Source organism: Arachis stenosperma, chromosome 6 (genome assembly GCF_014773155.1).
Source record: "Arachis stenosperma cultivar V10309 chromosome 6, arast.V10309.gnm1.PFL2, whole genome shotgun sequence".
NCBI classification, from domain to species: Eukaryota; Viridiplantae; Streptophyta; class Magnoliopsida; order Fabales; family Fabaceae; genus Arachis; species Arachis stenosperma.
In genome coordinates this window covers 134513391-134530556 of record NC_080382.1, presented here as the reverse complement: position 1 = coordinate 134530556, position 17166 = coordinate 134513391, and the positions used below count along the sequence as shown (strand labels likewise).

The 17166-nt window shown below is 33.4% G+C and overlaps 2 protein-coding genes across 3 annotated transcripts; one reads left to right on the top strand and one right to left on the bottom strand.

Annotated features, from left to right (window-relative positions):
• The first annotated feature begins 1490 nt into the window (after nt 1-1490).
• LOC130934978 (uncharacterized) lies at nt 1491-5209 on the top strand. Of its 2 annotated transcripts, XR_009067778.1 has the most exons (5): nt 1491-1926; nt 2547-2682; nt 3273-3366; nt 3491-3578; nt 4633-4870. XR_009067778.1 is itself a non-coding variant. In XM_057864502.1 (4 exons), exons 1-4 carry the CDS (start codon nt 1628-1630, stop codon nt 4884-4886), a joined length of 783 nt encoding a protein of 260 aa, XP_057720485.1. In that variant the 5' UTR covers nt 1491-1627; the 3' UTR covers nt 4887-5209. The 2 variants fall into 2 exon arrangements, 1 of the variants encoding a protein (XP_057720485.1); XM_057864502.1 differs by lacking the exon at nt 3491-3578 and having other exon boundaries at nt 4633-5209.
• A 220-nt stretch (nt 5210-5429) lies between these two features.
• Nucleotides 5430-12537, bottom strand: LOC130934977 (nuclear pore complex protein NUP62). The gene is made up of 9 exons (XM_057864501.1): nt 11051-12537; nt 9339-9432; nt 8552-8636; nt 8035-8157; nt 7836-7913; nt 6926-7029; nt 6685-6772; nt 6505-6603; nt 5430-6022 (listed from the first exon to the last, which is right to left on the bottom strand). Exons 1-9 carry the CDS (start codon nt 12495-12497, stop codon nt 5930-5932), a joined length of 2211 nt encoding a protein of 736 aa, XP_057720484.1. The 5' UTR covers nt 12498-12537; the 3' UTR covers nt 5430-5929.
• Between the last annotated feature and the right edge of the window lie 4629 nt (nt 12538-17166).

Genomic DNA, 17166 nt, shown 5'->3' with positions numbered 1-17166 from the left:
ACTGTTTATTATGTGGATAAGATCACTATTTTGATATTTTGTAATCAGGTTGGACCACTTTTAATTGTTGCACTTCTTAGATCTTTATTTTGGATTAGCTATATGTGGCATATTATATGACCACTTATGTTATGATATTTTGTGTAAGTATGATTTATAGGAACACTTACTTAATGAAAATATATGTAGCATATTTTTCTGGCCACTTCTTGCTGTAAGTTGTTGTCAATTGTGAAAATTTAAATATTCACATTCATAAAGTTGCTTCCCAACTATCATTTATTATACACACAAAATACATCAAAGTGTAAAATTGATTCAAACTAAACATAATTAACTTTAATTGGATTGAAGTCATAAAATCTCTTACATTACAACTTCATAGTATAGATAACCCTAAACTCTTGCAAACCACATTCCAATTATTAAAACTAGCAAAAACATAAATAGCATATATTTCATTTTACATTGAATTTTCATATTGTCATCCAACCTTTTAACTTGTTCTTGGAGAATATTCAACTCATCACATAATCTAACCACACAAGCATCTATTTCTCTAGCTTCAATAATTAATCTCTCCATCTCCACGTTTAGCCTCTCTATCTTTCTTTCTTGTGCATCCAATTTCCACATTTCAGCTTCCAACTTAGCAGAATTTTGTGTTCCACCAACTCCAACAGCAGCAGCAGACACATTATTTCTTGCACCAACTTCATCAACCCACTCAAAAAATTTGCATCTTCTGTTAGGGCAAGAAATAAATCTTCTATTAGGATTCTTTGTTGTTCCTGAAATTTGAAGATTCAGAGTGTCACCACAAAAACAGTGAACCCGCCTTTCCTTCTCCTTTGGCCACCCATTCTTTGCACCGTCATCAACCTCAATCCAATCAAAATCATCAATCCACTCAAAAAAGTTGCATTTTGGTATCTTCCCACAAGTAACATACCTCCTACTATGGTCAGAACAACTGAGGAACGGCGGATGGTTACTGCCTCTCCACAGAAACACAGATTTCTTCTTTCCTTCGAGTTTGAGCTCCTAGAAACACAGCTTCCCGAAGAGAGAATGAATGAGGTTCCTTGACTATGAGCCATAAATTTGGAGAATATGAAAACTGAAAATAGAAAAGGAAAAAGAAGAGAAACCTCAGATACTTCAACGAGAGTGTTTATAAGGAGAAGACAGGGGTAAATAAGTCATTCCACAACTCACTAACGTTTTTTTTAACGTCAAACGTTAACAGGGACTTAATTGAAAAAAAATAAGGTACAGGGACCAATTGAAAAGAAAAAAATATAGAGACCTAATTAAAAATTCGTAAAACTATAGAAACCTGCAGAATAATTAAACTTTTTTTTTAATCCATTGTACTCATTGTACACAATTCATATTGGTTCCAATACTTTCTCTTTTATTATTTTTCTTATTCAGTCTTACTAAAACTGAATTAATATAGTGCACCATAATTAACCAGTGTACCAAAAGCCTGTCAAATGACACCAACCCGATCACAAGGTGCAAGAATGCACCCAAACCGTAGCATCCATAGATAAGAAAAGAGAGTAAGCAGCGACAATCATTGCTCACCTCAACAACCTTGAATCTGGAAATTCAGTCGGTCATGGGTGGTGGAACCATGCCTCAGCGTCCTTCTGTGCCTCAGTTAAGCTCAAATCTGGAAAAGCTTTCTCCTCCGCCGCCATCTTCATCTTCATTTTCTTCTCCTAATCATCTCAAGCCTCCAAACGCAAACACTACCTTATCTACTTCTATCTCTCGCAGCAATAAACCTAGTAGAGAGCTTATGCCGGTGGATCCGAAAGAAGTAGCCAAAAAAGCCAACAGTAGTCTCTACGATCACGTCTTTGAAACGGTTCCATCTCAACGGGAAGTTGAGGATGCCATATCAGCTCTTCTAAAGTGAGTTCTATATAGTTCTTAATTTCTTATTCTTACCTAATGTTAGCATTCTGGGAGTTTCTTTTGTTACTTGAGCTGCTTTTACATAATTTGAACTTGTTAGTTCTGGATTTTGCTTGTTTTTGGAAATATTTGTGGGGAAATTACCATGACTTAGGTTTTGAGTTTGTTCGGACATGTTGATGGGTAATTTTCCAGTGTTCTGGGGATTTTAAAATTAAAGATTTTAGTCATTAAATTGATTCCCGTTTTAATCTTAAACAACAAATAAAATACCAAATCGGTCAGAATATCATATGCTACACTTTGGTACTTAACAAATTTTTATTCTCTAAAAATTCTTGTAAATTAATTCCGTGTTCTTTTGTAGTCTTGAAGGATTAGTATGTCTTACGATAAGATCTAGCTAAGGAGGGATGAATTTGTTTGGAAATAAACAAAAATTCCAATTTATTTAGTCTATTTCCTACCTGGATTATTTTGTGTATTTCCCGGTCAAAAGAGTTGGACTGCACTTCTTCATGTGGTTTCAATTTTTCTAGAATTAGTGTATTACTGACTTGCGCAAACTACCATAACAATTAGAAACTCAAGTATTCCTTTTCAAATTGATTTGCCAGTTTTATAGAAGTGGTATCATCCTCGAGCTCAGATCGACAAATCACAAGCTCTTCTGATTCGAGGATATTTCTGTCTGAGGGATATAAACGATTATATGATGCAATCCAGTTGCTGCAAACTGATCCATCAATTAAGGTTCCATTTTGAAGTTTTACAACATTTGAAAGTTTTTTATGCTTCTCAAAGTGAAACAGTACAAATTTACATAGTGGTAACTACGTAAACCATAATCCAACATGGATATGATTATGAAAATGAGAATAATTTTAGGCAATTGGGTAATTTTCTACGTTTTACTCAATCATCGTGTACGACAAAAAAAAAAAAAAAAACAGAACGATCAATATACTTCAATAAGTAATAGATATTGAAAATAAATAAATAATGAATATGTCTTGATTCCTTTGCGTTCTGTAAAATGATTATTTTAAATTGTCAATCTATAAAATTAGTTTCTGTAATAATCATCTTGTTTTATGGGTGATAAATTTTGTTATTTTTAAAGACTTACTTTTATGGGTTCTTACTTTTCCACTATATTGTTTTGATCTCCCAACATCTTGGAATTTTTTTCATTTATATACAGATCATCTCATTATAATTAACGCTATTTGGCGACTATTCTCTTCAAAATTTGTTATTATTTTTGCATTTATTATTGAAATTTTTATGACCTCTGTTAGATTTGTTCGTTAACTTTGTATTGGACTACAATTTCCTTGTAGAGATTAGTGGTGTCGCTGTCATCTGATAAAGCTATTTGGGATGCTGTCATGAGCCATGTGCGGCATCAAAAGCTCCTAGAGATGCCTGATTCAGGTCTTTATTTCTAGTTATATGCATATTTATTTTATAAAATGAAGCTCAATCCTGTGCACAAATATTCTGCTTTATGCAAATTCCAGGAAAGCGTATAATGTATTTTAACTGATAAACGGATTAGGGACTCATTTCACAGTTTGAATTTGACCTCAAAATCACACGGAGAGAACTCATCGGTGCTCCAAGACCCCCTCTTATTTTATAAAACGGTAAAATATATTTTTTGTCCCTAAAGTTTGGCAAAAGTTTTAAAATACTTCCCTAAATTTTATTGTCTCAAAAGATTTTTATTTGCATCAAATATACCTCCTACAGTTAGAATTTGGATCCTCTAAATTTTAGATTTTCACTTTAGAGGATAAAGTAAGACCTCCTACCATTAAATGTTTTCTCTTTCATATTTTCTCTTGCTTCCCACCTATGAAATAAACGGTAATAGATCATATTTTGCCCTCTAAAGTGAAATTCAAAATTTAGAGGATACAAATTCCGACAATTAAATTAAAAAAATTTAAGACCAATCCAACAATAATGTATGACAATTATGTTTGATTTGCTTGTGTTAGATGTTATTTTTATGTAATTATTGTTGAATTGATTCTAATTTTTTTGAAAAATTAGCTACCAGAGATATATTTTGATGCAAATCGAAAACTTATGGAACAAAATAGAAACAAAGTAAAACTTAGAGATATTTTTGAAACTTTTGTCAAACTTAAAAGAACAAAAAATATACTTAACCCTTTATAAAATGAAGAAGCTAAACAAAATCAAATCACTAAGATGCAGCAGCTAGCAAGTGCAGTTGAGTATTTCTTTTTTACTTTTGACCTTGTTCTTTATACTACCTTTGGTGGGTTTACCAACATAGCGGAAACCAATCCTTCTAGCCTCTTGATATATAACCTAGAAAGAGTGTTTAGTCATAACTTAGGGAGCCACGCATCAAAACAGTTTGTTTTCCCCCTGGATGTTTAGTCCATAAACACCTTCTTTTCTAGTTGACTTTGCCACTTGACTAGTGAGTCATTGGCATGGCATTTTTTTTTTGGTGACTATTGGCATGGCATTTGAGTATTTTGAATAATAATAACAATAATAATTACTAGTGGTTATTAAGTGAAAACTGTCACAAAGAAGCTGTGTTGAATTAACGACACCAATATTGCCAAATGCCAATGTCTGTTTCATGAAATATTGAAATCCTAGATTGCTTCAACTTCTAACGAACTGACTCATTCCACGTTGTATTCTTTCATCTAGATGAGAACAAGACGCCTCAGAATTCTGAAGAAAATGAGCTCGCCATGTATCTGTTAAGCTGGATACTACAACTCATAAAAGGAAAGGTCTGGGAACTGATAGAAAACTTCCAGTCACTGGTAAATGATTTCTTTCATTCTCCAAAGACGCAACACGTAGATCCGGCAGTGCTGCACGAGAAACTCAGGTCATCTCTGCTTCTCTGCATTGTAATCCTCTTGATAGTGATCATGGCGCGATTGGAAAGATCTTAGGAAATGTGGTTCATCTGATGTCTCACATTCTTGGGAATATTGTCGCTGGGGAACCTTATTTCTAAGCCAAAAATCATAGAATGTAAAACATTTCATGAACTACGCACACCTTCTGATTGGTGTGTGAATATGCAAGAGTAGTTTCATTCGTGGCTGTTGATTTCGATTTGTTTGGACAATCTTGACATCTTGCACAATCTTTTGCCTCATTTCGTGTCAACTTTTTCTTGTACATAAGACACTAGTCTGTCGCCCGAGACATTTGAGAGTGTATGTATTAGCTTTCTCATTGTATTCAATTTTATAATACAAATATTTAGCAAGTTGCTGTGTCAATCAACCTGAAAATGCATTCTGCAAGATACAGACTCGTATTTGCATATCGCTAGATTTTGAATGATAATTGAAACAACTAACAAAAATATATTCAATGTAGATACTTCTTCAATTAAAAGCTTTAAAATAAACTGGAGATTAAACCACTAATGATTCTAAGATTAAATGATATTTAGTTTATTTGAATGAACTAAAAGCCTTTATTTGGATGGCCGAATGAAAAATATTACAACAAACCAGCTTTATCTCATTAGGTAGAGTTAGTTACATAGATCAATCGATGCTATGGAATCCTATCATAGTATCATGTCTACAAATGAAATTGCTTATATGTAAATTTCTTTTGACCACATCGTTTATGATTTTCTTGAGTTTTCCTCGTGTATAGTCAAGAATACTATGATAACAAATGTTGAGGAAAGAACATAAGCTATTCAAACGAAAGCTAGTCTCTCATTCTTTTAATTATTTTGTTCATTACCTATTTAGATATTTAAATGTATTTATATTTTTTTTCTATTCTTTTAAAAACAGTATATGTAAAATAACATTTAGGCCAACAGAAAATTTAATAGTAACAATCACTCAAACAATTCATCTCAAATCTCACACAAGAGGCACAATAACCTCTTCTCACAAATCCCTGTGTTTGTTTATCTGCTGGCATTTCATCTAAATTTTGAACAGGTCCTTACAAGATCGATATATCAGGACATCCACATTCTTGGACCCATCAGTTCACGATCCGAAGCAGAACCTTGGTTAGCAAGCTTCTGAATGCGGGATGAAAATTCTTCAGCCTGAGAAGGATTGATCAAAATCGAAGCGCTTGTATTCAGTGATAAGGCAAAAACACAGGACAGCAGAAACAGGCGCAAATTAGGTTTTCAAGTACCCCCCCCCCCCCCCCCTTTTTTTTTTCAAAAAAAAATATACACCATTGACCACAACTATAGAGACTATTTGAGTCGAGGAATCATGTTAAGAGATCTCTGTTTGTTTTGTTTTTTGGAGAAAATTTATTATGAATTTCAAATGCTGGGAAGACAATCCTTTATATGCACATCGAACTTCAATACTGTCAAATTAAAGAGCATGAATGATCTTAACTAGAACCTAAGCTTTTAACTAAGTTCAGGTGCATACAGTATCCAACCTATTATGAAGGGTGTAGCTTGACTTCACTCCCAAACGAACACACCCAGTAATAATACTAAGCATACCTAACAAGTAGAAACAACAAAAAGTTCCACCAAACAATGGCATGGTGGAAAATACTGACCTTTTCATCTATCCACATTAGAGAGGTTAGTTGATTGTTTAGAATTCGAACTACTGCATCTAATGGAGTCATTCCATCAAGTGCATCAAGCTCTCCACCCTGAATGTCACAATAATGTAAGCATCGCTTTTAAGTTCTTTTAGTGTAATAACAAAATCAACTGAAACTGACAACTTTTACCTGGTTTGAGTTAAGAGATTGGATGATGGATTTGATCTGTTCTGTCATCTGCTCTAGTTCCCTTTCTATCAGTTCAGATTGCTCATACCTGCAAATCAATGTATTGGAAAAAAAAATCAAAGAAATGACAGAATGAGAGGAACTGGTGTCAAAATTACAATTCATATTACAAAAAAAATACTAATAGCCTTCACTGGACCCAGATACTACTTAATCACCAAACAAACAACGATTAACTAACATTGCATCTCTTGTAGAAGCAGCTTCATCATCAAGAAGCAATCCACGCTCATCCTTGTAAATACGTTCAGCTTCTTCTTCCATGCTTTGTAAAGCCTTGTCAACCTAAATACAGGAATGTCAACAAAAGAATTCATTCAGAACACAACTCATTTCAATTCCTTTTTTATCTTTTTGGGTAATGAAACTGTTAAATGATTAAATCAATATGAAAATATTTTTATATAAGCATAGTAACTTACTCTTCAGATGTAGATAAAACAATTTTGATAACCCAAAAAAAGTTAGATGAAGTGACTAAACTCTTCTAGCATAATGAAAATTAAATGTTCCGATTTTGAGTCTATCAATTTCAATCTTTTGAATTTCTAAATTCTAGTTGCTTCCGTAAACAAGCTACCTAGGTTTAATTCACTTTATGTCAACGATGTGATTGAAATCAATAAATGTTGCCTGCTTGTTGAGTTTGTAAAAACCATGAAATTTATAGCTTCTTACTAGTATGTTAATCCCCAATATGCTAATATACAAACAGGAAGTAATATATTTTTATATAATTAGTATCAGCTTTGTAGATTGTGTTGATCCATCCTCCATGAGCTTGATGACAAAAAAAAAAAAAAGCAAACAACTAATTCCTTCGTACGACAAAAATGCAAAGATGCTTAAGTAAAATTAACTTGAAAAACAGAAGAGAAGCTAGTTTCGAGCCCCAATGTTAGAGAAATTTACCAAAAAAGAAAAAGATCCTACTTACTGAAGACAAGAACTAGAAAAAATCACACAAAAAACCTTGTATGAACACTTGAACAGCACATCACAACAACTAAAATAAATAGTAGGCCAAACACACATTAAATGCAGCTCGCCAAAAACTGTTTAGAAACGGGGAAAAGAACTTCTCAAAATACCTCCTGTTGATGAGTTTCAATTAACTCCAATTGCCGCTCCATGTTTGACTGTGTCTCAACTACTTTTGCCACTTCGATCTAAATTAAAAACATTTTATATAAGCTATAGAGAAATAATTGGTAAATGTAAGCTGTTTCATGTAGCGTCTTATAGAAAAAAAAGTAGGAAAAGAAAAAGATTATCAGCAGAGAGAGAAACCTCAAGCCTCAATAGAACATCACGATTCTGCAAAATTCTGCGATCCCATTCAGCTATAGCATTAGCCTGTTTCCTAAATTTTCCAGTACGCTCTTGCAACTCAGTGTTCCACTCTTTGATAATCTACAGAAGATTACAGGATCCCAAAATGGTCAGGGCAAAAGAAAGAAATATCTAGTCAGAATTCTATAAACAACTCTGTTGGAAATACCCAACCTCTATCATCACTGGAAACGAGATCTGTTAAATAAGGGCTTTATACAATGAATTTGAACATATAATTTATGTCATTTATGCAATATTCCAATTCTTCTCAATAAGTTTTACACTAAATCCATTTGAAATAAGTTTATATCATTTATGCAATATTCCAATTCTTTTCAATATATTCAAGTAAGTCGTGTTCACCACTCAATAAACGTGAAGTTCATTTCTTAACTTATCAATTAATTCAATTTTCTAAGCCAAATGCACACAAAATAGGGAACATGGAAAAGAACAGGAATGCATCACGTACCTCTTCCACAGTCTTCCCTGTAATTTCAGATGGCAATTTGGGAGCCGCAGTAGCAGCAACTGAAGTGCTGACAGTTGAAGTAGTTCTAAGTGACAAAAAGAACGTAAGATATCAGATGCACCTTTGTATCAAAATTAGTGACTCCTTGTGCAAATATAATATACTAAAGCTTTTTAACATCAGCACCATAAAATCAATACAACAGCTAAGCCTTGTATCATTAGGTGAGGAAATCGATACATTCAGCTAAAAAAGAATCTGGAAACATGAAGCAATGTGAAGTAAATGTCTGTGTAAACATAGCAAACAATCACTTATAAGGTGCATGTTGAAACTTAGAAGCACCACGTTAAAAATTCTACCTACCCTTTGGATGCGACCCTTCTCCGGATCCTATATTAACACAGGATGCTTATGCACCGAGCTTCCCTTTTATTCTTTTTGATAAATCATCAAGTACACAACATAATGCATGAGTTACTCCTATTAGTAAAAGTTATGAGTTAAAGCCTAAAATAATCAAAAAGAAAAAAAGAAACACTTGGAATGCAAATAAGTTTTTTCTTGTATATTTTGAAATTTAATATAATCCATGTATAATATTTGGAATGAAATATATATCAAGCCTTTACCACCATATCATATTGCAAGATGGATAAAGTTAAGAAATGAACCAAGATAGAGAGAGAAAAAATGAACACAAATAGAGATCACATAACAACATTTGCCGAGAGGGAAAGGAAATAACTAGATTGCTAGAACGGTAAAAATTATAAAACATACATACCCACTAGTGGAAGCCACAAGAGCAGATGATGTCTGAGTTGCACTTGCACTGGAGCTGGAAATTGTCGGAGCAGTTGTTGTGGTACTGCTAACTCCTACAGAAGCAGTTTTCAGTTAACAATCACACATCAGGCATGGGAAAGTTTATGTACATTTGTTTAAATAAAAGGAATTGAAAGAATTAGATAACGTGAAAAGAAACAAGAAAAAATATGAACAACTAATGAAAAGCTCTGCGTGAAATGTTATAACTGTAAACAATCCTGAACAAGAAAAATAACCGCATCAAGATATGCATCATCCTCTATAGGGAAGATGAAAACAATCAGCACAAAGCCTTTCCCTACTACATGAGCTCATTGACAGATCAAACAATGCCATTATATATCTCATAGTAAGCAATTCTTATACAGCAGTAATTAATTGTAAGTTGCTCTTAATGATTTCTTCTATCATGTTTGTTGGTCTCCCCTTATTTATAGCTATCAACTACCTATCATCTCATTTATGCTCTATCATCTTTACAATGGGGTTGAAAACGAAAAAATGATAAAAGATGAGACAAACCCCAATCCTAAGAAGTCTACAAAGATAAACAACAGAATAATATGCAAATTGTAAATATTACTGCTTCCCCTTTGAAATTCTCAACAACTTTGACGCCTGAAAAAAAGTGCATATCACTGATGGGTTGACAATACAAAACTTTATTCAGCTTCAACTTATAAGCTTAAACTTTAAGGTGGGGTGATTCTCAGTCATGGTGACCATGCATTGTTGGACAAACTGGAGCATGATCAATAATCAATGGCATAAGCATCATTTAAAAACAACTGAGTCATTGGGCAATTAGATTTGGGCATGCATTGTATATCCCTACTTCAAGCACAATAAGGTTTCAAATTTCTTATACAGGGTGATGTGACAAAGACAAAACATCCACTCTTTCAATGCAGCTTCACAGTATTCACTTCAGAGAATGTATAGTTTTTCATATGCTTACAGCTTACATGAAGCAAGTAAACCCGAAGGATATACTAACGAACTGGACATCAATCTAGTCAGATCTCTCATACTAGCTCAACATATACTCCTATCCACAATATGTAAGTCTTCTTTCCTCTCTCAATATTTGGTTAAACTATAGTAGAACTGGGATCCCCCCCCCCCCTCTTTTCTTTTCTTTTTTTCCTCCTCTCCAGTCCATCAACTATTTAAATTACACTCTCAGAATGACAATGAAATATCCGATGAAGTTACAACGATAAGTAGATGCACAGGAAATATTTTCACCCTCCAAACAGAGGGCATGACAATATGAATACACAAAAACTAAATAACAGAAGATGTTAAAATCATCAACTAACTATGCAATACATCAATACTTCCCTCTCCCCTTCACCACCACAACTCAGTTACTCATCGTTAAAATTTATAGTTCTTCATTTTATCACCTATCTAAATCTTAAACCACCACTAGAACATCAGGGCCACCATTCAAAATGGACAAAGCAAGTGAAATACTCATACTTAACGCTGCCATGTTAAAACACAACAAATATCCAACATTTTCCAGTAAGTTTAACCAAGTAGCAAATATTGACCCAAAGCAAATTGATATGGACAGAATCCAAAAAATAAAATAAAAGAACAGCAGTATCCATCATTTTGACATCCATCTATTTCCAAAAGCATTCAAATTGCCTGACTCACCAAATGCAAGTGCAGAGCTTGAAACAGCCGGCGTTGATGCTGCAGATGCCTTGGTTGCAAAAGAAAACCCCGTCCCAAAAGAAGCAGTGGAGGAACCGGTTGATGCAGAGCTCCCCACACCAAATCCAGCAAAAGATGATCCTCCGCTAGTAGAGGAGGCAGCACCAGCAGAAGCTGCTGGAGTCCCCGATAACGAAGATGCAGCAATTGCCGGAGCAGTTGAAGCTGGGATACCAAATGCAGGCACAGCAGACGAGGGGGTACTGCCGCTGGCAGCCGCTGCTGGTGTGGAAGCTGTGGTGGCAGTTACAGTCGAAAACAATGGCGCTGATGCTGTGGTGAACGAGAAAGAACCAGAAGGTTTTGAAGCCGGTGTGCTGGAAGTTGTAGAAGCGGATGAAGCTGGTGATGAAACAGCCGCATTGGGGAACCCGAAAGATGGTTGAGAAGCAGACGAAGTTGCATTTCCGAAGGAGAATCCAGTAGTGCTAGTCGGCGTCGGTGCAGAAGCAGCGGCAGTAGAGGCTGCAGTTGTTGTTGGTGTTGGTGCAGATGGTTTTGCAAACCCCGTAAACAGAGAAGATGAGCTCGAAGAGGAAGAAGAAGCACCAGTGGCGAACACGCTTGAGAATGAAGGAGTTGTAGTTGCAGCAGAAGAGGAAGCCGCCGACGGGGAGAGCGAAAACCCTCCAAATGGCTTACTCGCAGCCGCTGTTGTTGAAGAAGGTGTTGATCCAAATGACGTCGTTGCAGATGAAGTTCCCCCAAAGAGTGTGGTTGAAGCAGAAGATGCTCCACCAAATAGCGAGGTTGGAGCAGAAGATGCTCCGCCAAACGGTGACGCCGAAGAAGCAGAAGATGCTCCGCCAAATGGTGTCGTCGCAGCAGAGGGTTTTGCCCCAAACGGCGTCGTGGCAGAGGAAGTTCCACCAAAAGACGGTGTGGAGAACAAGGAAGAGCCTGAACTCGCGGCACCGAAAATGGAAGAACCGGAACTCGAAGCTGCCGCAGTGGAAGCCGAAGAAGCAGAGCCGAACAGAGACGGAGCTGGAGCTGGAGCAGGAGCGGAGCCAGATGCGGTCGGCGCGGACCCAAAACCGAAGGAAAATGACGGCGCAGAGGCTGCGGAGGAGGAAGGTGTGGAGCCAAAGCCGAAGGAGGGTGCGGTAGTAGTGGCGCCGCCGCTTCCTCCTGCGGTGGAGGATGAAGAAGCGAATGAGAAAGAGAATGGACTTGGTGAGGAAGAAGCGGCGGAGCTAGGGTTTGCGGTGGCGGTGGTGGAAGAGAAGAGGGAGGAGGATCCGAATGAGAAACCAGTGGAGGGGGTGGATGAGCCGAAGGATAATGCGGAAGAGGAAGCGGAAGAGGATGGAGGGTTTGTCAAGGAGAAGGGAGAAGAAGACGAAGACTGAGAGGAAGAAGAAGAACCGAAGGAGAATCCAGACATTGTTGCTGCTCTTGCGCGCTCCCACACTCTACACTGGGAGCGACCACTTCTTTTCAAAAACCAAAAAAATAAAAATAATAAAAAAAAGAGAGATTTAGATTTCCAGTTGTAACTTGTAAGGGGGCTTTCAGGGTCCTCGCACCAAAAAGGCTGTCTGACAATTTAAGTCCGTCCCCATTTTTTTCTAACTGGTGGGCTGATCTGTCATAAAGTTTTTTTGGATTGAATTTGAAAAAAAAATAATATTAATTTGAGATTAATTAAAATAAATAAAAAACTAACCAACTTGAGTTGGTCGAGTGGTCAGTTCACTCGTCCGCTTAAGCAAGTGTCGAGAGTTCGAACTCTCCATGTGCATGCAGCAACCCATTGGCCAGCGACAGACCCTTAAATAGAGCTCAGATTTGCGACAGATTAGTCGTTAACCTGTCGAGTTAGGAAATACCGTTTGGGTAAAAAAAACAAATAAAATAAATAAGAAACTAATTAATTAACTGTAATAACTTCATGTCAAACTAGTAAAAATAGCAAACTAGCTATACTCTTTCTATTTTATTATATATGACAAAATTGTAGTGTGATAACATCACAAATAAAATCTTCAATGGAAAAATTGGAAATTTTTGAAGAAATCTTGTAATTACTATACTAAAGGGGGTGATGTGAATTTCATGAATATTATGGAAATAAACAAGAAAGCTTTGATTCCTTACATTAGAAATATAACACTTAACCAACAAATTAGGTTGAAAATGAGAATGAAATATATTACACATACGAGTTTTTTTGGTATACAAGTTTATATAAATTGGTCAAAATCTAATAAAAATGACCTTCAGTTTAGATTGCATGTAAACACACACTTTTCCTAACTCTTAAATAATGTTAATGGTTCTTTTTTCTTAATCAAAATCACAACGCTCAAAATTCAAACAAGGATCAAAATCTCTCAAAAAAATTTTAAAATCATCGCGAAAAGTGAAGGAAGTTGCGAAGCTGAATTAGTAAAGAATTATGAGAAAATGGAATAAGAAGATGAAGAAGAAGCAGCAGCAGAAGATGAGGAGGAGGAAGAGGAAGAGTTTCAAATTATGCAGAACTTATCAGCACACATACATAAAAAATTCTTAAACAATACACTCAAATATCTTCGTATTATACCTAAATTTACTGCAAATAAAGAAAAATATTTCCTCTAATGCTGCTTTTCTTCTTCTTCTTCTTTTCCTTATTTCTTTCTTTCTTTTATTTGAATGAATGTAAGTTCATTCTCTTCCAAGTAATTTTGTACCATTATGTATTTTTTCTTTTTTTTTGTTTGATTTTTTTATTTTTGTTAAGAGAGTAAAACAATAAGAAACTTGAGAAGATAAAACAAAAAAAAATATGAATAAGAAAAAAAAAGATGATAATGATGATGATGATGATGATGATGATAAAAAAGAACAAACAGCAGCAGAAGATGAAGAGGAGGGAGAAGAAGAGATTTGAATTATGCAGAACTTATCAGCACACATATAGACCGAAAATTCTTGAACAATACACTCAAATATCTTCGTGTTACACCCAACTATCTTGTTGTTACACCCAAATTTGCTGCAAATACAGAAAAATATTTTCTCTAATGCAGAACTTTTACATTACATTTAATTCAAACCATCAACGATGAATAACAATTTTCACAAACAAAAATAATATTATTCACCTACAAAATCATAAACTACTAACGAAAACATTAACTAGAATCGAACTACACCCCAGCTACTTGATTGGATTCAAAATAATAATCAACTTCATTCTGGTTCAATTGACAATCTGAACATAAATTATTCATTATCTTCAACAATGAGATAACTGTTCAAAACTGATTTTAGAGCTTGATTTCAAAAACGTAGAGAACGAACGAAGAGAAACGCAGAGATGGAAGAGAACGTAGATCAAAAAAGTTGAGAAAATTTGAAAACGGAAACAAAATCTTTTCGAAAAAGGCAATTATATATTCGCACGTTGATTGAAAAGTTTGTTAGAATAAGAGACGCGTGAGGTGAATTAGGGTAAAATGACTTGTATATAGAGAATAATTGAATGGAAAAAGAAAAGAAAACCATTTTAAATACATGTTCTACCTTATTTTCATTTTATTTTTAAGTTTTATCTTGTATTTTATTACAAATTTTATTTTAAAAAATAATTTTTTGAATTATTTCTAACTTCAAAATTTTTTTAGAAATTATTTTGCTAAAATTGATCATTTCATAAATTTAAAACTTGATAATATTTTTAAAATTTATTTATTTAAAAAAATATGATTCAATTGTTCTTCTCATGCATTTTCAGCCATTTCAATTATATTGGCATCAAGCCATTACAGAGTAGGCCTTTTCACCGATTGAGTATCTTATTCCTAAAATAAAAAATCTTAAATAACTAACTGTGTAAATCAGTATGAATGGTTATTTCTTAAGAGTAAAGTATCGTTTTTGTCCCTAATGTTTGGGATAAGTTTTAAAGTTGTTTTTAACGTTTCAATTGTCCTATTTAAATCCATAATGTTTCAAAATTGACTTAATGTTGTCCTGCCATTAAGAATCCATTAACAGAATTGACGGCGGAACAAAATTAAGATGATTTAAAAACGTTAGAGACTTAAATAAGACGAAAACGTTGGGGAACAAAAACGATACATAAAAATAAATTTTAATTTAATTTTATCTTTCAATAATATCAAATTTTTACTATACATAGTATTCAATTATTTTTTAATTACATCTAAGTAAGTTACACTTAATCACATTACTTTCATTTTAAATAAATTTATTTTTTTTATAATTTTAAATAATTTTGATACATTAGAGATAAAAGGTATAATTTATATTTTATTGTATATATATTATTTATTTCTTTTCCGCAAGTTTATATACTAATCATTTTACAAACATTTCATGGTAACTAAAAATCTTTAAGAGTAAAATTATAAAAAAAATTAATTTATTTAGAATGAAAGTAATATAATTAAGTGTAATTTATTTAGATGTGATTAAAAAATAATTGAATACTATGTATAGTAAAAAATTGATATTATTAAAGGATAAAATTAAAATTTATTTTCATGTATCGTTTTTGTCTCCAACATTTCGTCCTATTTAAATCTTTAACATTTCAAAATCGTCTCAATTTTGTCTCGCCGTCAATTTTGTTAATGGATCCCTAACGACAGGATGACATTGAGTCAATTTTAAAATATTAGGGATATAAATAGAACGATTGAAACGTTAAAAATAATTTTAAAACTTACTCTAAACGTTAAAAACAAAAAAATATTTTATTCTATTTCTTAATTATTTTTTTATATTTGAATGGAAGAAATTATATCTATTAGAAAGAGAAGATGAATTATTCATGAAACTTACAAATTTGGATACGTGGGACTACTGTTAAGAATGTTAACTATTTACTTTTTTACACTTTTATTGGAGTAGATGGAGAATTTATCAAAATTTCCATTTTAAGTAAAAGATAAATAGAGAATCAAATGTAGAAATAGTAAAGCAAATTTTTTGTGATTAAAAAATAAATGCTATTTTGTGATTAAATAATAATGCAATTATTAGTTGGTTTATGGAAGAGAGATAAAAGCTCATTATGGATTATTTATATCGAAGAAGTTTTATCTATAAATTAAGTTCTTATATTTTATTTTTAATCAATTCATCCAATAAAAATAATAGTAACATAAAATTACATAAAGAAATTTTTTCTTATATTTAAAAAGAGGTATATTTTTTTGTTAAAAGAGATTGTTATTATAATTTTTTTGTAATAAAAAAAATTGTAATTCTCAAAAAAATTATTTTATACAGATTTTTAATTTTTTATCTATATATTTTGTTGTGTCATTTGTCTGATATTTAATAGTGATATCAGAGACAAATATTACTAATTGATAAGTTTTTCTTCTACTATAAGTTACTGTCTAAACAAATAATAGTAAAATATGAAATTTCAAAATTCATTATGAGTCATTTTTTCTTATGAAAATTGAAAATTAAAATAATTATGAGAAAAGACAACTAACTGCTTGAGAGCAATTGAAGATAGACCCATTGGATTACAGATGAAAAATGAAAGGAGATGGGTGACAATATCGTTACAAACTTACACTTGGCACTAGGTGATTTAGTCTTATCAAGTGTAGTAGAGAAAAGAACAGCAAAAAAAATTTGGGATGCTCTTTCCGAATTATATGAAGTCAAATCAATTCACAATAAGATATTAAAAAAAAAAAGACTTTATACTCTTCGAATGAGTGAATATACATTAGTAACAGATTATATCGACAATCTAAATACGATATTTTCTCAACTTTTATCATTGGATTACAACATAGGAGAAAACGAACGTGCAAAACTTCTACTTTAAAGTCTACGAGATTTATATGATTAGTTTATTATTAACTTAACCAACATTATTTTGACAGACTATCTTTCCTTTGATGATATGGCTACTGCGATTCTTGAAGAAGAATCCAGGCACAAGAATAAAGAAGATAGATTAAGGAACTCAAATAAGTAAAGACGCTGTTGATCATGATCATGAAAGGGAGATCAATGGAGCTTGGTTCCAGTAGGAGCCAAAGCAGACCAAAATCACAAGAAAAGAAGCAATTCAA

Coding starts and splice junctions, on each gene's coding strand:
- LOC130934978 (XM_057864502.1), top strand. CDS start 1,628: ATGGGTGGTGGAACCATGCCTCAGCGTCCTTCTGTGCCTCAGTTAAGC. Junction 1,927..2,546: donor GCCATATCAGCTCTTCTAAA/GTGAGTTCTATA, acceptor TTGATTTGCCAG/TTTTATAGAAGTGGTATCAT. Junction 2,683..3,272: donor AAACTGATCCATCAATTAAG/GTTCCATTTTGA, acceptor ATTTCCTTGTAG/AGATTAGTGGTGTCGCTGTC.
- LOC130934977 (XM_057864501.1), bottom strand. CDS start 12,497: ATGTCTGGATTCTCCTTCGGTTCTTCTTCTTCCTCTCAGTCTTCGTCT. Junction 8,158..8,551: donor CAGGGAAGACTGTGGAAGAG/GTACGTGATGCA, acceptor AATCTTCTGTAG/ATTATCAAAGAGTGGAACAC. Junction 7,030..7,835: donor TTGAAACTCATCAACAGGAG/GTATTTTGAGAA, acceptor TCCTGTATTTAG/GTTGACAAGGCTTTACAAAG.